At 42.7% G+C, this 26,505-nt stretch overlaps 2 protein-coding genes and 1 long non-coding RNA gene across 5 annotated transcripts in view; 1 reads left to right on the top strand and 2 right to left on the bottom strand.

The window, feature by feature from the left end:
- Positions 1-610: 610 nt before the first annotated feature.
- Positions 611-14,843, bottom strand: LOC308586514 (cytochrome P450 4B1-like). Of its 3 annotated transcripts, XM_081193189.1 has the most exons (12): positions 14,513-14,843; positions 13,102-13,243; positions 12,371-12,415; positions 11,699-11,826; positions 10,122-10,252; positions 5,283-5,434; positions 4,813-4,919; positions 4,195-4,385; positions 3,039-3,172; positions 2,553-2,617; positions 1,330-1,412; positions 611-1,009 (listed from the first exon to the last, which is right to left on the bottom strand). In XM_081193189.1, exons 1-12 carry the CDS (start codon positions 14,708-14,710, stop codon positions 841-843), a joined length of 1,545 nt encoding a protein of 514 aa, XP_081049315.1. In that variant the 5' UTR covers positions 14,711-14,843; the 3' UTR covers positions 611-840. The 3 variants fall into 3 exon arrangements, with proteins under 3 accessions (XP_081049315.1, XP_081049316.1, XP_081049317.1); XM_081193190.1 differs by lacking the exon at positions 12,371-12,415; XM_081193191.1 differs by lacking the exon at positions 1,330-1,412 and having other exon boundaries at positions 839-1,009.
- Positions 14,844-15,058: 215 nt separating this feature from the next.
- On the top strand, positions 15,059-16,925 carry LOC308586574. Its single transcript, XR_014007958.1, has 2 exons — positions 15,059-16,565; positions 16,737-16,925. It is a non-coding gene; the product is annotated as an uncharacterized lncRNA (long non-coding RNA).
- Positions 16,926-20,154: 3,229 nt separating this feature from the next.
- LOC308587760 (uncharacterized protein) overlaps positions 20,155-26,505 on the bottom strand; it is a 41,199-nt gene continuing 34,848 nt past the window's right edge. The window contains exons 20-24 of the mRNA XM_081195525.1: positions 26,011-26,201; positions 24,836-24,969; positions 23,999-24,063; positions 22,558-22,640; positions 20,155-22,053 (exon numbers count right to left, since the gene is read on the bottom strand). Of these exons, the coding sequence (XP_081051651.1) occupies positions 21,885-22,053; positions 22,558-22,640; positions 23,999-24,063; positions 24,836-24,969; positions 26,011-26,201 (642 nt within the window). The 3' untranslated portion in view covers positions 20,155-21,884. The remainder of the gene's footprint in view (positions 22,054-22,557; positions 22,641-23,998; positions 24,064-24,835; positions 24,970-26,010; positions 26,202-26,505) is intronic.

Genomic DNA, 26,505 nt, shown 5'->3' with positions numbered 1-26,505 from the left:
CGTGGGAACAAAGGGGCAGTCTATTCACTGTGCTGAGCACCGGATGTTAGCTCAGAGTGTCATCTGACCTATACTGGAAGTACAGGGGTGGAGTTTATCTCTCTGCTGTTGGAGTCTGATGAGTGCAGACGCGTTTCTCTGTACTGCTGCAAGGACAGAAATAAAGACATGTAAATACATTTCTGTCTGTCTCTTTCCCCTCCCTGGGGGAGGCAGGGAGGAGAGAAGAGTGGTGTGTTCTCCTCACGCTCGAGGAGGATCGCCGATAGTGACCTAGCCTGTATCCTGCCGGGAGACGCAGAGGGGGAGGTCAACAAGGATCTCAAGCCGAGGGCCTGGAGAGTGGCCAGTTTCCTCTGATAAGGCTCAGAGAATCCAACATTAACATGCAGAAGGTAACATTTTTTTTTTTTGTAACAAACCAGAAAGGGAAGATGAGGGAAGTCACAGGGGAGGGGAGAATGTAAAATTGGATAATCGCTATTCGTAATTTGTTATGAAAGAGGATATTCAATAAAATATTTATTTTTTTAAGAACATTATAGTGTAATGGACAAAGGAAGGAGCCCAAATAAGTGATGCTCAAAGTAAAACTTTGAAACCCGTGGACTTAAGTTAATCCAGTAAATTTATTTCCATGATTCTACTCTGAATATGATCTGGTAGGATAAAAGAAAGCATGTTGGGTTGAGAATGTAAAAGCGATTACTGAACATTTCTGTAGAAATTTCTTCTGTAGAAGTGTACTGCATAATATTAATATTCATAGTGCCTTCCAATATTTATTGGCAGGAATTGAGAGTGCTGAAGCAAGCATTACTACTCTGGTAACAGCAGCCATCAGCGGAGAGCCTTCAGCTTCAGATATATCCCATTCATGGATCGGGTGACAATTTGCGGCATGGGAATCGGGAGGTTGGCAGGATCAGGAAAAAGCTCAAAGTGCAGGAGGGTCAATGCAAGAGCAACCTTCATCTCATTCATGGCAAACTGCTGTCCAATGCAGTTCCTGAGTAGAATAAAGGGCAACATTACATTGTGAACAGAAGAGGTGGTCAAATCAGGGCCTTTTCAGTTGTTGCTCCTTCACTTTTAGATTTCCCTTCCCAGAAATGAATATCTGGCACCATCTTTGTTCTCCTTCATATTCCCAACCCCTTTAGGCATTTGAGCATATATTGCTTTATGCTGGCAGTTAATTCTGCTTTGCTGTGGACTCATCCACAATTTTATAAGCCTTGAACACAGTTGTGTCTTTCATGGAATATTAATGTAAAAGTCTCCTTTTATGGAGGGAACAGTGCAAAGTATAGGTGGGAAAATATTTACCTTGGCCCTGCAGCAAAAGGCAGGAAAGCATATGGGTGGCGATGCTTTGAATTCTCTGTGGAGAATCTTAGAGGATTAAATTCCTATAGCAGAAAATAAGTCATGGAACTTTGTATTAGTATGGCAACAGATATAGTGGCAAAAGAGCTAAAGAAAAAAGGGGCATTCACAAAAAAGAATACTGTTCTATACCCATTTACCAGGTCATAATGCTCATTGAGCTCCATGGGGCTTAGTTCTGTATAGGATTATAGGACTACACTCTTAGCAACATGTTTTCCCCAATGTAATCTGAAGGAAAATTCCTTCACATCTATAAATGCCTGGGCCAAATGAGACATGATGTTAATTGCATCAGTGTGCATGTTTTAAAAACTGTACACAGTCTGACCAGCAACAGGCCTGCAGGGGTTGGGAGGGAAATGCTAACCATTCCCCCCTGCTGTGGTGCTGATGTTGCTCCTGAAGTTGCTCTTTGAATGGAGAGGGAAGCCTACACAGATTTTGTAAGCAGCACTTTAGGGACTGGTGGGTGGGTGGATTTTTCGCAGAATACTTCCATAGCTCCTGATGTGGATTAGGAATGTTTTCTGGATTAGGATTCCACAGCAGCTTTGCCAATATATTTTTGCAGTGGTTTTCTTTTTGCAATAGATCTTTGCCATTTTGTAAGTGCTTAAATAAATTTTAAGAATCATAATTACATAATATGTGGCCTGTCCCTCTGCTTAATTAGTACAGTATCTTCCTCATACTGTTCTTATCCAATTCTGTAGAGGGACACTCTAAGCTTGACACCAGAGTGTTTGAAGATATATCCAAACATTTTTCTTTTTGCTAACAGCTGCTGGCAAGAGAGGGATTTGGTTTAGAGTCATGGCATAGGGAGGAATTCGGCTCTGCATGCGCACACACGCACAGAGTTTGGCATTAGGCCATTGATATGAGGCAATGGACTAAATGTGCCTTTCTCACCTCCAAACTGGAATATGTCCGGATGTGTTTAGTAAGCTAAAACAAGCAAGAAACTGGTAAAACAAAACACTGGGATAAATCCACACATCTAGTCACACAGTGTTAGTGTGACAAACAATTGGCCTCTTTTCTTAAAGAAATTGTATGTGTCTATGGCAATTATTCCACCATCTTTCTCTCAAAACATGTCAACTTCTCTTAGTCTCGCCAGAAAGGTCTTGCTTAGGCTTTTCTCCTTTTATTATTACCTCAGGATTGTCCCAAATCTCAGGATTTCTGTGAAGACCATAAACATCCAATGCAGTTAGAAAGCCTGGGGGGGAAGAGACACATCATCTATTATCATTTCATCAGCAGTGATATTATGTAATGAGAATTAATTGCTATCCAGTGGCATTTACCAAAACATTCATTCTCAATAACTTGCTGCAAAGACAGGCAGATTTTCAGAGCTGTTGCACGGATAACTAGGGTGATTCTGCACAGAGTACAGGAAGGCAGCTGGAAAGCATACGACTGTGCTTTCCTGGTCATATAATATTCCTGGTCATGCAAGAGTGTGGGGTGGCCACATCACAGTTGGCAGGGTGAATGTGGACCACAAAAGGTTAGCCACCCTTGATGGAAGTTAAGAGATAGTGGAACTGAATAATGAGAACAGTGTAAGAATGAAGATGGAAGAGGAAGGGGTGAGTTCAAAGGAAGTCTGCAGAAGGGAGAGAGGGGAAACCTACCTTTTGGTAAGGTTCGTCCATCAGCAAAAGTCACAGGAGAATTCAGTTCTCGTGCTATAAGAGGTACTGGAGGATAAAGCCGAAGGCTCTCCTTAATGCACATGGTGCTGTATGTCATCTTTCCCAAGTCGTCCCTTAAAGAGTCCCAAAATTACTGGAGTTAAGTCGCATAAAGTTTTATTAAGATGAAGGAAAAAGGAGACAGGGTGGAATCCAGTACCTACGCTTTCCTTGCTCAATACAAGTGTTGGGGAGAGGGGAGAAATTTGATTCAGTTCCTATTTAAGGTGAACTTACCTTACACTTTCTGGAACAAGATGTGAACTGAACACAGCCACCCTTCATAATTTTCACTTCCCCAGCCAAATAACAAGTGCAAAAATGCACATGCTAGCTTAAAGCATGCATGGAGATGCATATATTAGTGAATATCTGTGCTTTTAGGGCTGTTTTTAGCAGGGTTATGCACTTCTTCTTTTAAAAAAAACCATTTATATTGATTGTGGGGATTTTAGGTGTATTTATTTTAATTTATTCTGTTAGACACCTTGTTTTGTTATAGTGTGAGAAAGGCAGTAAATAAGTTAAATGATTGATTGAATGAAATACAGCATACAAAACTGGGTTGTTGTTTTTCTGTTATGGGAAATTAAACCATGCAGGAAGTCTACCTGGAAAGCAAATCATGCAGGAATCCCACCTGAATAGAGGAGGCTCCCCTCTTTAGAAGTTATCAGGACATTAGAGATCAGGAGTATTAGTGGACTCAGTCCACAGCCCATCTGCTGTAACTGTGTTACCTCTTCATGCAAATAATGGGTGAGGGAGGCTAATTGTGTCCTACTTTTTGAAGAGCTGTCTCCTTTTGATAATAGATTTTGATTTTTGCAGTATTTTTGGCAATACAAGCATGACCGCGCTAGCTACAGTACATCCGTGCAGCAGCCATAGCAGTGATTTAAATATAGAAATAGAAATCAGAGCTTCTTTTCCTACAGTATAGGACTGGCCCATCTTCCCTGGAACTTACTCAACCTGAGGCCTGTGGTCAGACTACTATGATCCTAAACTACTCTGCAGTATTGCTCTCCTTCAGAAACCTCATAACATGACCCAGGAAATAAACATTTAAAGTTGAACAAGAATTTAGTCTGACCATTGTATCTCTTCCTGTTGCCCAAGAAGCTCCATGATCTCCTCTCTGCATCTCTGCTGATGTTCAGGGTTCTGGGCCATACAATAAAAGAGCCAAGAGATTCCACTAGCTGTGGTATCATGACCTTCGAACATGAATGTGTCCACTTCTGCACGTATGTCTTCATCTGACAATGGATTTCCATTTTCATCCTAACCGCACAGGGAACATAGTGTTTTATAGGATTAGTGAGATCCAATATTTAAAGTTCTCCAAGACCCTCCTCCCTCTCCCAGCTCACATCAAAGAAGGGGGAGGTGCTTCAGAAAGCAGTTTGCCAAGCTGCTCTCTGAAGCACCATCCCCTCAATTAAACAGCTCACCTAGACCACCTGCCACCCATGGTGCTTGCTCACTCACGTGCCCACCATCCATTCTGCCATAATGCTGGAGTTAACATGGCCACCTGTCAGCAGCCACACAAACTGCGGTATGATGACAGCTTTACAATTTTATGTATATATTGCAGACCATGGGAGTTTTGCTTGGGCTATGTCATCTGAACAGAATAGTGATGGCTGGAAAAGCCCTTAGCAATATAGCATGGCAGGCATAGGTGCATTATTTCTACAATGTCCACCTTTGCGCAAAGAAGAATATCCAGGAAGTCCAAATGCCTCTTCTTCAGAATCTTTTCAAGCTCTTTCTCATTCTTGAGGGAATCCTTCCTCTCGCTTATTACCTTCTCTGCATTGAAAACAAACAGTATGAAATGAATAAAGCTATGTGTAAGAGGCAAGCAAATATATTCAACCTTTTTAGTTTTCTCATTCCTCTAACTTTCCTAATAAGTCCATGTGTTACTAATCATTTAACCCATATTAAATTGTTTTTTAAATTTTTTCTTCTTTTCACACCTACATTTTATATGCCCTTAGTGCATCATACCGACACTGTTACAATTTTTAATTTTCCTAATGGTACTGAAACAGTATGTTTTTGCTTTTGAATTTTCTATTATGAAACAAATTTATATATTAGCTCAGAAGAAGAAGAGGAGGGAGACGAGGAGGAAGAAGAAGTTGTTGCCAGGGAGTAAAAGATACATACCTGTGTGATGGTGGGCTATTTTGCAAGCTTTGTAAAACTGACGCCCTTTGGAACTCAACCGGTAAATGAGATCATTGTGATGCCAAGGTGTTTTCAGTCTCTGATAGACCAGGAAGCTGAGATCAAATACAGTTTGAATGTAGGAATTGTCTCTGTGGACAGTAGGAAAGTGGAAACAAATATAAGCACAAAATGAAGACAAAAAAGGTAAGATGACATGTTTATTAAAAGTCCCATTTCTAGATCCATTTCTATTTGAGATCGGAGGTAGGGATGAGTGGCATTATTTTATAGTGGTTCCACTCCTTCTTCAATGGTTGTTTCCAGAGGGTGATACTTGGGGAGTTCTTCTCAGCTCCACAGAGGCTTTAATGTGGGGTTCATCAGGGTTGAATGTTATCCCCCACAACATCTGCATGACACTCCTGAGTGGAGTTATCCAGAGTTTTGGAGTATGTTGTCAGCAATATGCTGATTAAACACAGTTCTGCTTCTCCTTTACAGCTGCAGGTGTGGCAGTGCTTGCCTTGGTATGAGCACCAAGAAATTGAAGCTCAATCCAGATAAGACTGAAGCACTGTTAGTGAGTGGTTCCTTGGACTGGATGGATGGGAGGTTGCCTGCTCTTGATGGGGTTACACGCCCTCTGAAGGAATGGATACATAATTTGGGGGTATTTCTGGATCATTTGCTGTCACTTGAGGCCTAGGTGGCATCAGTGGCAAGGTATTCCTTCCATCAACTTCAGCTAGTGGCCTAGCTGTATCCCTATCTGGATACACAACTTCTGTTGTGTATACTTCGGTAACCTCTATGTTATAATATTGCAACACATTATACATATTTCTACCTCTGAATAAAAAAATTCCTTCCAGTAGCACCTTAAAGACCAACTAAGTTAGTTCTTGGTATGAGCTTTCGTGTGCATGCACACTTCTTCAGATACACTGAAACAGAAGTTGCCAGATCCTTCTATATAGTGAGAAGGTGGGGAGGGGTGTTACTCAGAAGGGTGGTGGGAATGGGAGATAGGCAGATAGCTGAGAGAGCCTCTTGACGACTCTTAACGACTGTAATAGGTCTTACAGGAAAAGGCAAGGGGTGGGAAGGTGAGAAATGGTTTAGTTATGTATAGTGAGATAAGAATCCAATGTCTTTGTTCAGCCCAGGTCTTTTCATGGTTTTAAGTTTGGTAATGAGTTGTAATTCAGCAGCTTCTCTTTCCAGTCTATTTCTGAAATTCCTTTGTAGTAAAACAGCTACTTTGAGATCTTGTATAGAATGTCCTGGGAGATTGAAGTGTTCTCCTACTGGTTTCTCTGTTCTGTGATTCTTGATGTCAGATTTATGTCCGTTTATTCTTTGGCGTAAGGTTTGGCCTGTTTGTCCAATATAGAGAGCTGAAGGACACTGTTGGCATTTGATGGCATACACAATGTTAGACGATGAGCAATTAAATAGTCCCGAGATGGTATGTGTGATGTTGTTGGGGCCAGTAATGGTGTTGTCCGGGTGTATGTGGCAGCAAAGTTGGCATCTGGGTTTATTGCAGGCTCTGGTGCCAGTGTCTGTGTTAAGTCTGGTTGTAGTATTATTGTGGGTTAGGAGTTGTTTAAGATTGGGTGGCTGTCTGTAGGCAATGAAAGGTCTTCCTCCCAGAGCTTGAGAAAGAGAACTGTCATTGTCCAGGAGAGGTTGTAGATCTCTGATGATGCGTTGTACTGTTTTAACTTGGGAGCTGTATGTGATGACTAGAGGTGTTCTGTTATTTTCTTTTTTGGGTCTGTCTTGCAGCAAGTTCTCTCTGGGTATCAGTCTGGCTCTGTTGATCTGTTGTCTAACTTCATCTGCTGGGTATTTTAGTTCTGAGAAGGTTTGCTGTAGATCCCTTAGGTGAGAGTCTCTGTCTGTAGAATTGGAACAGATGCGGCTGTAACGTAGTGCCTGGCTATATACAATGGACTGTTTGGTATGTTTGGGATGGTAGCTAGAGGCATGTAGATATGTTTGTCGGTCAGTTGGTTTGCGGTATAAGGTGGTGTCTATGCGCCCATCCTGTATTTTTATAGTAGTGTCCAAAAAATGTATTTCTTGCATAGATTGATTCATTGTAAGGTTGATTGTGGGGTGAAAATCATTAAATTTCTGGTGAAAGGTGTCCAGGGTCTGTTGACCATGTGTCCAGATGATAAAAGTATCGTCAATGTATCGCAGGTACAAGAGAGGTTTGAGTGGGTAGGAGTTCAGAAAACGTTGTTCTAAATCTGCCATGAAGATGTTGGCATACTGTGGGGCCATGCGGGTGCCCATTGCTGTGCCGCTGATCTGAAGAAACAGGTCATCACCGAATTTGAAGTTGTTGTGGGTAAGGACAAATTGGCAGAGTTTAGTGGCAAGGTCCGCTGTGGTTTTATCTGATATGGTGTTCCTTATAGCTTGTAAACCATCGTTGTGTGGGATGTTGGTATACAGAGATTCCACATCCATAGTAGCTAGTATAGTATTGTTGGGAAGATTATTTAAAGATTGTATTTTCCTCAGAAAATCTGTGGTGTCACGTACATCTTTAAATAAATACAATCTTTAAATAATCTTCCCAACAATACTATACTAGCTACTATGGATGTGGAATCTCTGTATACCAACATCCCACACAACGATGGTTTACAAGCTATAAGGAACACCATATCAGATAAAACCACAGCGGACCTTGCCACTAAACTCTGCCAATTTGTCCTTACCCACAACAACTTCAAATTCGGTTATGACCTGTTTCTTCAGATCAGCGGCACAGCAATGGGCACCCGCATGGCCCCACAGTATGCCAACATCTTCATGGCAGATTTAGAACAACGTTTTCTGAACTCCTACCCACTCAAACCTCTCTTGTACCTGCGATACATTGACGATATTTTTATCATCTGGACACATGGTCAACAGACCCTGGACACCTTTCACCAGAAATTTAATGATTTTCACCCCACAATCAACCTTACAATGAATCAATCTATGCAAGAAATACATTTTTTGGACACTACTATAAAAATACAGGATGGGCGCATAGACACCACCTTATACCGCAAACCAACTGACCGACAAACATATCTACATGCCTCTAGCTACCATCCCAAACATACCAAACAGTCCATTGTATATAGCCAGGCACTACGTTACAGCCGCATCTGTTCCAATTCTACAGACAGAGACTCTCACCTAAGGGATCTACAGCAAACCTTCTCAGAACTAAAATACCCAGCAGATGAAGTTAGACAACAGATCAACAGAGCCAGACTGATACCCAGAGAGAACTTGCTGCAAGACAGACCCAAAAAAGAAAATAACAGAACACCTCTAGTCATCACATACAGCTCCCAAGTTAAAACAGTACAACGCATCATCAGAGATCTACAACCTCTCCTGGACAATGACAGTTCTCTTTCTCAAGCTCTGGGAGGAAGACCTTTCATTGCCTACAGACAGCCACCCAATCTTAAACAACTCCTAACCCACAATAATACTACAACCAGACTTAACACAGACACTGGCACCAGAGCCTGCAATAAACCCAGATGCCAACTTTGCTGCCACATACACCCGGACAACACCATTACTGGCCCCAACAACATCACACATACCATCTCGGGACTATTTAATTGCTCATCGTCTAACATTGTGTATGCCATCAAATGCCAACAGTGTCCTTCAGCTCTCTATATTGGACAAACAGGCCAAACCTTACGCCAAAGAATAAACGGACATAAATCTGACATCAAGAATCACAGAACAGAGAAACCAGTAGGAGAACACTTCAATCTCCCAGGACATTCTATACAAGATCTCAAAGTAGCTGTTTTAGTACAAAGGAATTTCAGAAATAGACTGGAAAGAGAAGCTGCTGAATTACAACTCATTACCAAACTTAAAACCATGAAAAGACCTGGGCTGAACAAAGACATTGGATTCTTATCTCACTATACATAACTAAACCATTTCTCACCTTCCCACCCCTTGCCTTTTCCTGTAAGACCTATTACAGTCGTTAAGAGTCGTCAAGAGGCTCTCTCAGCTATCTGCCTATCTCCCATTCCCACCACCCTTCTGAGTAACACCCCTCCCCACCTTCTCACTATATAGAAGGATCTGGCAACTTCTGTTTCAGTGTATCTGAAGAAGTGTGCATGCACACGAAAGCTCATACCAAGAACTAACTTAGTTGGTCTTTAAGGTGCTACTGGAAGGAATTTTTTTATTTTGACTATGGCAGACCAACACGGCTACCTATCTACTACTCTACCTCTGAAGACAGCTTGGAAACTTCAGCTGGTGCAGAATTCAGCAGCCAGGTCGCCCATGAGGGCAAGATGGTTTGAGCATGTTACACTGACTGCGCTGGCTGCCGATTAGATTCTGATTACCTACTCTCTTCCAAGGTGAGCTAAACCTGGCAGGACAGCTTACGTTATGGTCTTAACCCCTTCATGCATTAATTAGATCCAAGCATGCTGGTTATGTGAGGCTGGTTATCCCACAATAAGGTCAAACAAATTGGTCCAGGGGCTAGAGGAAGGAATCCCAGGGCCATCCATTGAAGCCGACAGTTGGAAGATTCATCAGAAACAAAAGAAAGTATTTCTTTGCACAGTTAAACTATAGAATTTGCTCACGAAAGATGTAGTGATAGCCATCATCCTGAATGGCTTCATTAACCATATGCAGATTGCAGAGGTGTTTGCAACCTTGGGCTTGCTTCTCATGTCACTGCTAGCCCATGGCACAAAAAAGAAAGACTGTATCGGCCTGTGGCTCCCACCTTGCCTTAAATAGGCATCTTATACTCACCTGTCCATTTCAGCATTTTTCTGGTAGCTGAAGGCACATTTCATAATAGTATCAAGAGTCATCAGACTGACATGTTCGAACATCTCCACTGATACTGTGCCATTCTTTGGTACCAGCTTTCCCCATATATCCTAATATTTTAGGAAAGGAACAGAAATGAGATGTCTCATTCTGGGAAAGTCTCTAGAATGATTAAATGATTCGTTATTAGATACTGGAACAATATATGATCTGCTGTGGTCAATATATGAAAACTTTAGATTTTCAAGTACGTCAGTGGCTGCCCAACTATGGATTTTGCTTGTTAATTGCTGAATAAGTTATATTTATATTCTGAGGTGCTTTGATTATTTCTTATTCTGGGTCCTTTCATGTACTCACATCACTGAAGGTGAAATTGCACATTGCAAGGTAATGACAGTGATCCTTACCCCATAATACTAAGGCATGGCATGTCAGAGAGCATTTCCAAAGGAGAATCATTGGGTGAGAAGTACAGGTGCTTAACCCTTTCCCCATACATCAGTTTGCCTAGACCCCTCCTAGCAGTGGAGGCTAGTTCATTAGGATGACTGGAGCACTGTCCCATCAACCTCAGGGTGACCCCACCCATGTGCCTTTTTACGTATAACCAGTCAAAGGCATGCCTGTGTCCATAGCCTCAGTGTTGCATTTCTAGACCTGAACATGGAGTAAGATTAGTTGGCTCTGCCTGTCATTTGCTCTGGCGCCACTTATTTTTGACCACCCTGCCTTCTACCCTCCTGGTCGCAATGTGCATCAGGCACCACTGTCTGCTGGGCAGTTTCCTCTACTGGCTCGTAAGCCTAGTTCAGGAACACACATAAAGCCTGTGGGGAGGAAATTTGGGGAAGAATGAAGAGGCGTGAGACAGAATTGATCATTCTCCATGCTGCCCATTAACTTTCCCCTGCAAATGATCCTTGCATTTGGGAAATGGTTTTGCTAAGATTATGTGTGGCTGTGAGAGAGACTCAACTGTGTGCTTCAGGATTGGGTGGCTGAATGTGTTCCCTGAAACAAGGTTAGGAGATTATCAGGAGCTAATGAACTGATCATTAATACACAGGACTAAAAAGGAAAGGGTGATAGCAGGCATTCCAGTCAAAAACACTGTCTGCAAACGTAAACACAGTTTTGACATACAATTCTAGCTAATACAACACTGCACAACCCTTCAAAGTGATGCATTTTAATATTCCACAAAGAAAGCTAATGGTAGTCAGCATCTGTCTGTCCTGAAAATGTGGATGAACTAATTAAGACAATATCAAGTGTCACAGGTTATGAAGGAGTTTTAGAATTCAATTCTGCTGCAAACTCATTGCCTGCAACTCAAAGGGCTGCTCAACTAGCTTCACACTTTGGTGGGGGCTTCTGACTCAAACTTTTCCAAAAAATCTTTGTGGTGTATCAGAGGAGGTTTTCAGGTCAAATAAAAATAAAAATTTAAAGGCCCTCTGAGTCTGCTCAAAGCAGGACTGAGATCATGAAGGTGGATGAGCAACTTCTTAGACTGGAGCTGACCTCCTGAAAGTAGCAGTGGGGTTTCTTACCAGCATCTCCTTGACTGATTCTGCCATAAGAGTCACATAAGGCTTCAGAATATTGTAATGGAATCCGGGAGTCAGCAGTTTCCGGTGCTGCTGCCACTTTGGTCCATTCAGGATGAGAAGCCCCCTTCCTGCCAAGGAAAGGAAGGAAAATGAGGAACAGAAGCCCAAGATAATGTTGTCTTTCATAGGCACATACACCAGGGTCAGGGTCACATGGAAAATTATCCACCACAGATGACAGGGTTTATAGTAGAAGGATCCCCCCATCACTATATATGACCCATTGAAGTAGGCATTTAATTGCTGGAACAATTCAAGTTAAGAATCTATTTACCTACTAAAGGAATGCAGTGTGTATATTTCCTTACAACCCGAGAAGTCCATCTTCATAGACTCTATAAGGACAGACTTTTGAGATTGTAGGGAAACATCCTATAGAGTCTGATTCCTGAGCAAAATGGGCAGAAATCAGTTGGCCAGAGGAATAAAGCTGGCACTGAAGCCTCCTGGAAGGCACCAGTGGGGAAGGCACCAGCTTAACAAATACTAGCAGCTTCCCGTAGACCCAAAGGAAGTTTGAACTTTGAAAGCTGAGAATATATGTATATGCTCGAGGCAAGAATATCACAGAAAATATAAGGGTGCATAAAATTAGTGAGAGAAAATACATACCAATCCATGGAATTAGGAAGCTGTATGTTACAAGAGATTTAGGATCTGAATAGTGTGATAAATGAGAGAAAATGAGCTTAGCATGAGATGGTAAAAAACTATTTGTGAGAACAAATTTAAATGTTTAATTTGCTGAATTGTACTCTGTTGCCTCAATCTAGGGGATTCCTATGGGAACCCAGAGCTCCCTCACTCCTCACTTGCCTCTCTTTGCTTTTCAGCAGCCAGATCCAATGCACACTCCCACATTGTTGCACATGTAAATAAAGACAGGCAACCTTTTCCTTGCCCAGCTTACTCCAAGGTGTGACCATTTCCCTGACCAGCCTTGGGGACTCCAGCCATTTGTTGGGCAAATAGTTGTGCTTCCCCCAATTTCCAAAAGGAAATATCCAATTCTCTAATGTACTTTTTGAACTTTGTAGTCTGCTGTGTGCCTTCTCTACCAATCTGATCTGAGCATTAAAGGCTTGGGTAGAACTAGAGCTGGGAGCTGGGAGCTGGGAGTTCTTTGCCTGGCAGGGAGGGACTGATGGGAATTGGAGTTCAAAACATCTTGAAGGCATCAGGTTGGGGTAGGTTGCTTTAGGATGCCCTTGAAATATGAATCACTTACATTTATTTCTTGCCTTACAAAGAGCAGTGCAACTTACTGCATGAATAATTTTGACAGCCTCCAGCATACTCATGTAACTGCACAATGAGAGGGACATAAGATACACATTTCTTACCGCCTCTGCTGTACACGGCCTTTGCATATTCGGGGTGGTTGATGCACAGGAAAGCCAAGAAATTTCCATACCAACGTGGATAACAGTGCGGGTACTTTTCTGTCCATGCAGCTGCGTTCAGGAATTCTTCTTCAGGTTTCATCTGTATCAGTAACCAGTTTACATCTTAGTTATTGTGATTAAATGTTTAGTTCAGGATGAAAACAGATAATCAGGTAATGTAATAGTGTATAACTTTCAGCATGTGTAACAAAGGAATAATTCACCCACTTGGCTCAATCCTAAAACCACAGCCTTTTTAAACTTATTTCTTTCTATTCTGCATTGGCCTCCCCTTATCAATTTCATTTCAGGCTCTCAGGTGTAGAAGAACACACACTGGTTGAGCATGAATAAGCCATTGAACTATAAATGTTAACAAGAAAAAACAGCCACCAAAGAGTACATTTAGAAAAGCATTTTTTCCTGTTGGAATAAATTGAAACATTATACATAAAATTATAATATTTATGCCTGAATCTGTGAATCATTCTTCAACTTTAGGTAAAATTGGATAAGAGAAACAGGTCCATCACAAATGCAAACTGTTGCATGCCAAATATGGGAGTCAGGGTTAGAGGCTGAATATGGAATTAGAGATCAGCATATTAGGGAGGCCACAATATGTGGCAATACCCTGTTCAAAATTTCAGCACTCCAACAGGAAAATGAAATGGATATAGATGCGAACCAAAGTCTACCTACACCTGTAATCAATAAAGTTGTGGCCTTCCCCCCTCCCAAATTGTTGTCTTGTCAAGTATGTTCCATTACACCATAGCCATTGCCTTCACACAGTAGGGGGGGGCTATGACTAGGCCCACAATGGCCGTGTACGCTGCTCCTAGTGGGCGGCAGTTGCAAGCCCTTGTTGGTGGTCCTCCATTCAGAAGGTGCCAGGAGTCACGTCCCAGTGACTAGCTAATGTAGATTCCTTGGCCAAATCCAAAGTTCCAACTGTCCAATCATGTGCAGCCAGTGAGTGGAGCCCAGTCTGCTGAAGCAGCACAGCCATCCCCAAGCCTTGCAGATGCCAGCAGACTGAATGACAACATTAATGAAGCAGCACATTTGATAGAAAATATCCTTTCAGAATGTGACATGAAGCTGAGAAAACACTCGGCAAGAAAGTAATTATTCTGTCACATCATAAAGTTTAAATCCATTGATTTCATCTATCTTTCTGTGTTCCTGATGTAGTCTTTATCCTTGTTTATGGTGAGTCCTGCAACACTTCCCAAGTTTGTCTATAGCTTTGATAGTGTGGTAATAGCTTCACTTGTGGATATAAGAAAACAGCTATATCATCAGGAAATGCAATTTTACAAAGAGAGACCCAACATCTCACCAGGAGAGTCAGAGATTCCCTTACCATGTGGACATGGCCATACAGCCAGTGGCTGGGAGGTCCTGGGAAACTCCTAAACCCCTTGATCAGTTTCTGCCTTGTCTGGAATAGCTGGATGGCTTTCAGAGCGACCCAGATGAAGATCAGCGCCACAGTCCCATAGAAAAACCGAGAGGGACTCGCCGGTAGCCAGGACCACAAAAGATTGACGACAATTTCCATAACCAGCTGCCTGCTGCTTGCTTTGCTCCAGTAGCTAGAATAAGTCCTCAAAAGGTTTGATGTTTTGCTGGCTTTGTCTTGTGAGCTGCATCAAATTACTAAAACAACTTTGTCGCAGGTGTTGCTTCAGGAATCTGGGAACTGTTTAAACCTCCACCCACACACTCTAATTAGTTTCACCCGCTGGGTGCTGAATCCTCCCCTTTTCCTCACTTCAGATCTGGACCAGATCACTGTTATTGGGAAATCTTGTTTTAATTAACTGTATGCAGGGTAATAATGTACTTTATCAGTGGAAGTATTTGGTATACCCAGAATTCACTGATATTCAAAGAAGATATCACAGTGACTTCAGGGAGGACTGATATAGAGAAGGGCATTTGATAGGAATGACCGCTCCCCGCTTAAAACGGGGGGCGCCCTTTGCATGGACACACGCAGCCCCTAGATCTGGAGTGGCTCCATCAGCATAGGCTTGGCTTTGCCTTCCCTCAGGTGGGATACCTGGAGGTCTCCGCCTACCTCAGTCAGTTGTCCAATCCCACCTGGGGGAAGCGTTGCCAAGGAGACCAGGCCAGGTAGGGGAGGGATTACCTGCCCACACAATAGAGGGAGGATCTTACCTGGGAATCCTCACTTGGCTCCAGAGCTTCTCCCACCCTGCCCACCCTCAGTTAATGTCTTATTTTGCAGGTTAAATTTTCTTCACAGGTTTTGCAGGTTAACTTTTCTTCACAGGTATGCGGGCACTGCTACGTTAAGGTCGCTGTTAAAGGGCCGGAAAGGAATTTCCCTGCATTGGCAGGTTTCGCCTTTCCCGTAGCAAAACGTCACAACTTTGGAGGTATCAGGCCTTGGGCGGAATCCTTTTGTCCATCTTCCTCTTTGCGGCGGCGATACCAGGGTTCCCCATTAAAGGGGGTTTCTGAAGGGAGGCTTTGACCGTACGCCGAAAGGTCGTCATTGCTCTCCCCTGCAGTGGCGGCGTAACGGGGGCGGCTATCTCTGCTTGAACATATGTTCTCCAGAGCCAGCCCATCCCCCCCCACACACACACTGGATAACCCTGATGCTCCCTAGGTCCCTGGCTGGGGACTGGGGAGGGAGAACGCCCAATGCCTGAGCCAAGGTCTACCCACATTTGAAATTTAATAAAGTTGTGGCCAATTTAATCCCATAGCACGTTGTCTTGAGTCATTATTCCACATGACGGGGGGGACCGCTCGGGATCTGGGGACTCCGCCTGTCCACGCAAAGAAAATATGTTTTCGGTTTTACGTTTGCCTCATATTTTGTTCCATGTTTCTACTGAGGAATAGCAACTTCTTCCAGTTTGAATAAATGTTGTCCGCCAACCCCTGCTTCAGTTGGGCTTCCCTCATCATCTGCATGGACTGAATCCTATACTTCTGGAAAACGGCCTTTCAAGCCAGAGGCATCTCCTGAACCAGTCTCCTCTCAGGAACTGAAGTCTTTATACCAGTAGCTGCAAATTCCCCAATAGTGATAGGGGACATATTGGATTCAATTTCTGTTTTGTTGTTGTTTTTAAAATTCAAACAATAAAATACAAGAAACAAAGCACATTATTCAAAATTTGCCCGTCTCCGAATTTTGTGGTGTAGTTCTCCAACATACACTGCATGTATTTGGGAAAATGAAACCAAACAACACATTCTATTAATGACATTGCTTTGCAAAAATATGCTTTGGGTCCCCAGATGATGTTTGCCCACAACTCCCATATAATTTTCCACCATCTTAGTCAATGGTCAGGGCTGATGGGAGTTATGGGCCAACAACATCTGGGGCTCAAGGTGGAAAAGAGCACTGCTCTGCATTTGGTTGAAGTACCGTATTTTTCGCTCTATAACACGCACCCGACCATAACACGCACGTAGTTTTTAGAGGAGGAAAATCCATAGGCATGCCACCCGTAGGCATTCCCTCCATAACACGCACAGACATTTCCCCTTACTTTTTAGGAGGGAAAAAGTGAGTGTTATGGTGCAAAAAATACGGTAAGTTAGCAGCTTGGAGCTCTTCAAGACCTGCTACTGGACTAAGCTATGGATTCCCAGCTGGGGTTAGCTTACGTTAGCTCAAGAAAGGAAAAATGCATGGGTTATATCTAAAAAGTGTCTCCTTTTCTATAAAATTATTGTTTTAGTCTTATGGTAGTTTGTGTAAATTTAGATTGCTTAGTTAACCTTTTTTTAAAAAATGGTTAATACAGTCATACCTCATGTTACGTCCGCTTCATGTTACATTCTTTCAGGTTACATCCCGCGGTGACCCAGAAGTACCGGAAAGTGTTACTTCCAGGTTTCACTGCTTGCGCATGCACAGAAGCGCAAAATAACATCATGTGCATGCACAGAAGCGGCAAATCACAACCCGCATGTGCGTAGACATGCCACTGTTGGTTGCGCTCTTTTCATGTTGTGAAGGGGCCTCCGGAACGGATCCCGTTCGCAAACAGAGGTACCACTGTACATTTCCGTAAGTTGTACAAGAAGTCAATGTGATATTTTTTCTTATTTGCAACGTCTAGATTTATTATTCATTCTTCTCTTATCACAGTAATTTATATTCCATAGTTCAGGAAATCAGTATTTCCAAGAGGGCTTACAATTAAATTACATATTTAATAGCTACAACAAATATTTGTTACATATTTAAAAAGTCGCGTAGAAGACATGTAAAGGTAGCCCTGTACAGGGAAGTTTTTATTGATAGATGTTTTATTATGCTTCTGTATATGCTGGAAGCTGCCCAGAGAGGCTGGGGTGACCTAGTCTGATAGGTGGGTAAAATTATTATTATTATTATTGTCAGGGAACTGACATCGGAGCGAGAGGTGAAGGGGAGGCTCCCAGATGATGCTGGCGAAGGACCCAGCAGCAGAGGGAGAAACAGCTCAGTAAAGGGGGAAGTCAATCAGCGCAACACCGGGGATAAAGGGAGGCAGACGGGGGAAGTGGAGAGAGAGCTCAGGGACTCTTCACTGGACATCAGCGAGGAGAGCCCAGGTCCTCCGCTACCCATGCCTTCCCTGCACAGAAGACTCCAACGCAGTGAGAGGAGGAGGAGACTGGGTGTCAAACAACTTTTATGTTGGAAGAGGTTCAAGAAACGCCCACTGACGGATTCTGCCAGTGACTGAGGCAGCCACCATGAGAAGGGGCTGCGCAGTCAGAAAGTTTTAACAAGGCAAATTAACCGAGAAAGGCACCAGTTTACGCACGAGTAACTCATACCCATTACAATTATATAAGCTTTATGTTAGATTATTGTGACATGTTATATATAGGGTGTATCTCTGAATACAGTTACAGTAGCTTCAGCCTGTGCTCACCAGGTTGCAACCATATTGCAGCAATCCAGGCCTGACTGAACTGGCTGCCAATTAGTTTGGGATTACCTAGTCCCTCCCAATGTGAGCTAAGCCTCGCAGGACAGCTAACACTATGGCCTTAACCGCTTCATGTATTAATCAGATTTAAGCATGCTAGTTATATGAGGCTAGTCATCCCACAATAAGGATAAACAATTGGGTCCAGGGGCTAGAGGAAGGAACCCAGGCCCATCCATTGAAGCTGACTGTTGGAAGATTCATCACAGAAAAAAGAAAGTATTTCTTCACACAGTTAAACTATAGAATTTACTCCCCAAGATGTAATGAAGGCCATCATTCTGAATGGCATCCGTAGCCATATGCAGATTGCAGAGCTGACTGCAACCGTGGGTTTGCTTCTCATGCCACTGCTGGTGCATGGCACAGGAAAAAAAGACTGTATCTGCATGGAGCTGCCACCTTGTCTGAAATAGGCATCTTATACTGACCTACAGCAGCTTCCTGTAGACCCAAAAGCAGTTTGAACTTTGAATGCTGGGCATATATGTATATGCTGGATGCAAGAATATCACAGTAACTACAGGGATGCATAAAAGAAGTGAAAGAAAATACAGGCCAATCCATTGAATTGGGAAGCTGTATATTGCAAGAGATTAAGGAACTGAATAGTTTAATGAGAGAAGACGAGGTTGGCATGACATGGTAAACAGTATTTGTAAGAACACACTTAAATGCTTTGCTAAATTGCACTACGTTGCCTCATTCTGGGCGATTCCTATGGGCACTCAGAGCTCCCTCATTTGCTTTTCATTGCTTTTCAGCAGCCAGATCCAAGGCACACTCCCACATCTTTGCGAATGCAAGTTAAGACAAACAAGCTTTGCAGGCCCAGCTTACTTCAAGCTGTGCCCAGTTCTTTGCCCAGCCTTGGGGACTCTGGCCATTTATGGGAGAAATAGTTGCGCTCCCCACACTTTCCCAAAGGAAGTATCCAAGTTTCTTATGTACCTGTTGAACCTTGTAGCCTGTAATGGGCTTTATCTACCAATCTGATTTTGCTGAGCCATGGCAAGAATTGGAGGTGCAATAACCTACTTGCCAGCAACGAGGGAGTGGCAGCCTCAATTACCTGCCTGCGAAAGTAGTTGCATGACAATGAAAAGAACAGCAAAAGATTGTGCATCTCACCTGGACGTGGCTGGCTAGGCTTCATCCACCAGAGAACTGAGTTTCATTACATTCTGAACTGGCTTTGATATTATTCTCATCCAGGAATCTTGGCACACTGGGGAGCTGTCCTTAAATGGCTCTCATACCTTCTCCCACGGGTTACTAAAAAGGGGCAGATTTGGATGAGCAAGAATAGGGCTCCGAATTCTCATTTATTTGACTTTACGAGTTCTTTTCTCCTCAGGTTTCATCTGAATCATTAATCAGATTTTAAACCTGCTTTCTTTCTGTTTCTTTCTGTTCTGCACAGTTTTACAATGGGAGACCAAACATATCACCAGGAAAGTCAGGGATTCCCTTACCATGTGAACATGGCCATATAGCCAGTGGCTGGGAGGTCACAGTCCAATAGAAAAACTGAGAGAAACTCCCCGGCAGCCAGGACCACAAGGGATTGATTAGATTCTCCATCACCAGCTGACTGCTGTTTTGTTCTGCTCACTGTCTAGAATAAGCCCTGAAGACTTTCTGGTTCGGCTGGCACTGCTGGCTCAAAATGCCAGAACACGTTTGTGGCAGCTGGAGCTGTAGGAATCTGGGAATTGCTTGGACCTCAGCCCCCAAATTCTATTTTGTTTCTCCCTGTGGGCCCAGAATCTTCCCCCATTCCCCACTTTACATCTTAATTAGGATCACTGTTATTGGGAAATGTAGTTTTAATTGTCTTCGTATAAGATGCTTAAGATATTTTATCAGAGGAAGTACCTAGTATGCCTAGAATTAACTGATACTCAGAGAAGAAGCCACAAGGACGAATGGTACAAAGGAGCGCATTTGAGGCAGATATTAAACCTCTCATAGGGAAGAAAATAGTCTCTGGATTTTAAAAAAACAGTTAACACATTTCCACAAGATGTAGAAGAAGTCAATGTGGTTTTTTATTTTATTTGCAACATCTAGAGTTATTTATTTATTCTTCTCTAATGACAGTTATTTATATCCCACAGTACAGGAAATAAATCCTTCCAAGATGATTTACAGGTAAATTACATATTTTAAAATACAATAAATAATCGTGACATATTAAAAGGTCTTCAGGACTCCTCCCCCAGAACAGCTGATGTGAGAACATGGAGAGGGAATGAGAAAGTCTAAACGATCAGCCTTTTCCCTGTATAATCCTTGTAATACCATAGTTATGACATATATATTATTAAGCTGAATGATATATATACTTTGTTTTATGGGGGGGCAAAGTATTTCTAGGTCTGTGATATAAAATGTGTAAAAAAATAAATCCATTCATATTAAGCCCTGGTATCAGAGTTTATATTGTAAATAACCCAAGCTCTCCATTCCAAGCCACAAAGTCAGTGAAACCAATGGATTTAAGTTAATCAAGTGCATTTATTTCCACAAGTCTATTCTGAATATGACCTGGTTGGACTGAGAGCTTAAAAGAAATTGCCAAACAATATAATTACAATCACAGCAGTCTCAAAATACTGAAAGAATCTATATTTGGAAATGGTGCTGGATCTTGAACCAGCCTCTGTATGCCTAGAGAGGACAACCATTCCCTTCATAAAAAGAGCAGAAGTGCACTGCATGATATTAATATTAATGGTGCCTACCAATATTTATTGGTCCCTCACAGGTGGTGAGAGATGTCACGTCCCAGTGTCTGGCCATTCTACGTTCCCTGGCCAGCCACATTACAGGGCAGGATAGCCCACCCAGACTAAAGTTCTAAGAGCCTGGTCTCTCAAACCAGTGCTGTGGTACCTAAGCCAGTTGCCTTGCAGGTGCAAACAAACTGCATGGCAACAATAATAAACAGCACATTTCATAGAAAATATCCTTTCAGAATGTGATATGAAGCAGAGAAAGCACTGTGGTTGGATTCCTCTGATCACACAATATGAATTGGAACCAATGCTCCAGAAAGAAGATATTCTGTGCCCTACTCTTTAGGCACAACTGAATGGCAGCTGGTAACACAGAATCCAGTCAATCTCCAGTTCCTTATTGAGAAATGCAATTTTACAAAGCGAGACCCACCTTCCCACCAGGAAAGTCAGAGAATCCCTTGCCATGTGGACATGGCCATATAGCCAGTGGCTGGGAGGTCCTGGGAAACTCCTAAAACCCTTGATCAGGTTCTGCCTTGTCTGAAATAGCTGGATGGCTTTCAGAGCCATTCTGGTGAAGATCAACATCACAGTCCAATAGAAAAACAGAGAAACTCCTGGGGAGCCAGGACCACAAGGGATTGAATAGATTCTCTATCGCCAGCTGACTGCTGCTTTGTTTTTGCTCACTGTCTAGAATATGTCCTAAAGACTTTCTGATTCGGCTGGAGCTGCTGGCTCAAAATGACGGAACAACTTTGTGGCAGCTGGTGCTTATAGTTATATGGGAACAGCTGGAACCTTCACTCACACATTCTAATATGTTCCCCCCATAGGCGCTAAATCCCTACCTTTTCCCCATGTCATGGCTGGATCCAGATCAATGTTATTGGAAAATACAGTAATAATAATTCTTTGCATGTAGGATGTTTACATATTTTATCAGGGACAGTATGTATGTATTTATTGGCAGGAATTGAGAGTCCAGAAGCAAGCATTACTACTACAGCAAGCATCAGCGGAGAGCCTTCAGCTTCAGATATATCCCATTTATGGATCGGGTGACAACTTGCAGCATGGGAATCGGGAGGTTGGCAGGATCAGGCAAAAGCTCAAAGTGCAGGAGGGTCAATGCAAGAGCAACCTTCATCTCATTCATTGCAAACTGTTGTCCAATGCAGTTCCTGAGTAGAATGAAGGGCAACATTACATTACAAACAGAAGAGCATTCTGTAGATGGTCCAATCAGGGCCATTTCGGTTGTTGCTCCTTCACTTTTAGGTTTCCCCAGTGGCGTAGCGTGGGGGGTGCAGGGGGGGCCGGCCGCACCGGCCGCAACATCTGGGGGTTAGGGTTAGGGGCGCAAATCCACGGGTTAGGGGCGCAAATCCATGGGTTAGGGGGCGCAAATTACTTGCCTTGCCCCGGGTGCTGACAACCCACGCTACGCCACTGGGTTTCCCTTCCCAGAAATGAATGTCTGGCACCATCTTTGTTTTCCTTTGTATGCCCCACCCCTTTAGGCATTTGAGTATATTGTTTTATGCTGGCAGTTAATTCTGCTTTGCTGTGGACTCATACACAGTTTTATAAGCCTTGAACACAGTTGTGTCTTTTATGGAAGATTAATGTAAAAGTCTCCTTTTATGGAGGGAACAGTGCAAAGTATAGAGTGAGGATATATTTACCTTGGCCCTGCAGCAAAAGGCAAGAAAGCATATGGGTGGCGATGCTTTGAATTCTCTGTGGAGAATCTTAGAGGATTAAACTCCTACAACAGAAAATAAGTCGTGGAACTTTGTATTAGAATGGCAACAGATATAGTGGCAAAAGAGCTAAAGGATAAAGGGGCATTCACAAAAAAGAATACTGTTCTATACCCACTTGCCAGGTCATAATGCCCATTGAGCTCCATGGGGCTTAGTTCTGTATAGGATTGTGGGATTGCATGCTTAGCAATATGTTTTCCCCAGTGTAATCTGAAGGAAAATTCCTTCATATCTATAAATGCCGGGCTAAATGAGACATATTTATAAATGCCGGCGCCAAATGAGAGATATCTATAAATGCCTGGGCCAAATGAGATATGATGTTAATTGCACCAGTGTGCATGTTTTTAAAACTGTACACAGTCATTGGGGTGTCTGACCAGCAACAGACCTGCAGGGGTTGGGAGGGAAATGCTAACCTTTCCCCCCTGTTGTGCTGCTGATGTTGCTCCTGAAGTTGCTCTTTGAATGGAGAGAGAAGCCTACACAGATTTTGTAAGCAGCACTTTAGGGACTGGTGGGTGGGTGGATTTTTGGCCGAATACTTCCATAGCTCCTGACGTGGATTAGGAATGTTTTGTGGATTAGGATTCAACAGCAGCTTTGCCCATATATTTTGCAATGGTTTTCTTTCGCAATAGATTTTTGCCATTTTGTAAGTGCTTAAGCAACATTTTAAGCATCATAACTACATAACATGTGGCCTGTCCTTCTACTTAATTAGTACAGTATCTTCCTCATACCGTTCTTATCCAATTCTGTAGAGGGACACACTAAGCTTGACATCAGAGTTGTACAAAGATATATCCAAACATTTTTCTTTTTGCTAAGAGCTGCTGGCAGGAAAGGGATTTGGATCAGAGTCATGGCATAGGGAGGAATTTAGCTCTACATGCGCACACATGCACAAAAACACACAGAGAGACACACACGTTTTCACCAGCATCTCTCTCTCATGCACACACTCTAGAGCTGGTAGTATCTACATAGGAAAATGCAGGCATCACTTGTGTTTATATGTTTCTGCTCCACACCTAATATTATACCAGTGGATAGATAGTTTGGTATTAGGCCATTGATATGAGGCAATGGACTAAATCAGCCTTTCTCACCTCCAAACTGGAATACGTCCGGATGCGTTTAGTAAGGTGAAACAAGCAAGAAACTGGTAAAACAAAATGCTGGGATAAATCCACACATCTAGTCCCACAGTGTTAGTGTGACAAACAATTGGCCTCTTTTCTTAAAGAAATTGTATGTGTCTGTGGCACTTATTCCACCATTTTTTTCTCAAAACATGTCAACTTCTCTCAGTCTCACCAGAAAGGTCTTGCTTAGGCTTTTCTTCTTTTATTATTACCTCAGGATTGTCCCAAATCTCAGGATTTCTGTGAAGACCATAAACATCCAATGCAGTTAGAAAGCCTGTGGGGAAAAAAGAGACACATCATCTAGTATCATTTCATCAGCAGTGATATTATGTAATGATAATTAATTGTTATCCAGTGGCATTTACCAAAACATTCATTCTCAATAACTTGCTGCAAAGACTGGCAGATTTTCAGAGCTGTTGCACGGATAACCAGGATGATCCTGCACAGAGTACAGGAAGGCAGCTGGAAAGCATACGACTGTGCTTTCCTGGTCATGTAATATTTGTTTCTTTGCCCAAGGAATTCATTTAGGTGTAGGTGGGGCCTCAAGAGATGGTCCATCTAAGGCCTAGCAGCTCCAGAAATTGTCCCTCTGAACACAGGGGCTGTGTACCTCTGTGTCGGCATGCACACCTGTGTGTGTCCTCCACGTATTCCCTGTGTGCACGGATGTGAGTGTGTGCATGCAAGAGTGTGGGGTGGCCGCATCACAGTTGTCAGTAGCCCCACAAGGTAGGCCAAGGGTGAATGTGGTCCATAAAAGGTTAGAAACCCTTGATGGAAGTTTAAGAGACAGTGGAATTGAATAATGAGAACAGAGTAAGAATGAAGATGGAAGAGGAAGGGACGAGTGTGTGCATGCAAGAGTGTGGGGTGGCCACATCACAGTTGGCAGGGTGAATGTGGACCACAAAAGGCTAGCCACCCTTGATGGAAGTTAAGAGACAGTGGAACTGAATAATGAGAACAGAGTAAGAATGAAGATGGAAGAGGAAGGTGTGAGTTCAAAGGAAGTCTGCAGAAGGGAGAGAGGGGAAACCTACCTTTTGGTAAGGTTCGTCCATCAGCAAAAGTCACAGGAGAATTCAGTTCTCGTGCTATAAGAGGTACTGGAGGATAAAGCCGAAGGCTCTCCTTAATGCACATGGTGCTGTACGTCATCTTTCCCAAGTCGTCCCTTAAAGACACCGCCCAAAATTACTGGAGTTAAGTCACATAAAGTTTTATTAAGGTGAAGGAAAAAGGAGTCGGAGTGGAATCCACTGTCTAAGCTGTTCTGGCTCAATACAAGTGTTGGGGAGAGGGGAGAAATTTGATTCAGTTCATATTTAAAGTTGAACTTACCTTACTCACACTATCTGGAACAACATGTGAACTGAAACACAGCCACCCTTCATAATTTGCACTTCTCTAGCCAAATAACAAGTGCAAAAATGCACATGCTAGCTTAAAGCATGCATGGAGATGCATATATTAGTGAATATCTGTGCTTTTAGGGCTGTTTTTAGCAGGGTTATGCACTTTTTTAAAAAAAAATATATTGATTGTGGGGGTTTTAGGTGTATTTATTTTAATTTATTCTGTTAGACACCTTGTTTCTTATAGTGTGAGAAAGGCAGTAAAAAAGTTAAATGATTGATTGATTGATTGATTGATTGATTGAATGAAATACAGCATACAAAACCTGGGGGGGGGGGTTGTTATGGGAAATTAAACTATGCAGGAACTCTACCTGGAATGCAAATCATGCAGGAATCCCACCTGAATAGAGGAGGCTCCCCTCTTTTGAAGTTATCAGGACATTAGAGACCAGGCGTATTGGTGGACTCAGTCCACAGCCCATCTGTTGTAACTGTGTTACCTCTGCATGGAAGTAATGGGTGAGGGTGGCTAATTGTGTCCTACTTTTTGAAGAGCTGTCTATTTTTGATAATAGATTTTGATTTTTGCATTATTTTTGGCAATACAAGCATGACTACACTATCTACAGTACATCCGTGCAGCAGCCATAGCAGTGATTTAAATATAGAAATAGAAATCAGAGCTTCTTTTCCTACAGTATAGGACTGGCCCATCTTCCCTGGAACTTACTCAACCTGAGGCATTGTGGTCAGACTACTATAATCCTAAAGTACTCTGCGGTGTTGCTCTCCTTCAGAAACCTCATAACATGACCCAGGAAATAAACATTTAAAGTTGAACAAGAATTTAGTCTGACCATTGTATCTCTTCCTGTTTCCCAAGAAGCTCCATGATCTCCTCTCTGCATCTCTGCTGATGTTCATGGTTCTGGGCCATACAATAAAAGAGCCAAGAGATTCCACTAGCTGTGGTATCATGACCTTCGAACATGAATGTGTCCACTTCTGCACGTATGTCTTCATCTGACAGTGGATTTCCATTTTCATCCTAACCGCACAGGGAACATAGTGTTTTATAGGATTAGAGAGATCCAATATTTAAAGTTCTCCAAGACCCTCCTCCCTCTCCCAGCTCACATCAAGGAAGGGGAGGTGCTTCAGAAAGCAGTTTGCCAAGCTGCTCTCTGAAGCACCACCCCCTCAATTAAACAGCTCACCTGGGCCACTTGCCACCCATGGTGCTTGCTCACTCACGTGCCCACCATCCATTCTGCCATAATGCTGGAGTTAACATGGCCACCTGTCAGCAGCCACACAAACTGCAGTATGATGACAGCTTTACAATTTTATGT

The sequence above is a fragment of the Podarcis bocagei genome, assembly GCF_964188305.1.
Source record: "Podarcis bocagei genome assembly, chromosome: 5".
In the NCBI taxonomy this organism is placed as follows: domain Eukaryota; kingdom Metazoa; phylum Chordata; class Lepidosauria; order Squamata; family Lacertidae; genus Podarcis; species Podarcis bocagei.
The sequence above is the reverse complement of the archived record's forward strand: the minus strand, read 5'-3'. Positions and strand labels throughout refer to the sequence as shown.

Bases quoted from the DNA above. Each gene is read 5' to 3' on its own strand.
- LOC308586514 (XM_081193189.1), bottom strand. From the start codon at position 14,710: ATGGAAATTGTCGTCAATCTTTTGTGGTCCTGGCTACCGGCGAGTCCC. The intron at 11,827-12,370 runs GTATGTATTTTC...TTTCCTTGGCAG, and splicing joins CTTCCTAATTCCATGGATTG to GAAGGGGGCTTCTCATCCTG. The intron at 2,618-3,038 runs GTAGGTTTCCCC...CTTCCCCCCCAG, and splicing joins TGGACGAACCTTACCAAAAG to GCTTTCTAACTGCATTGGAT.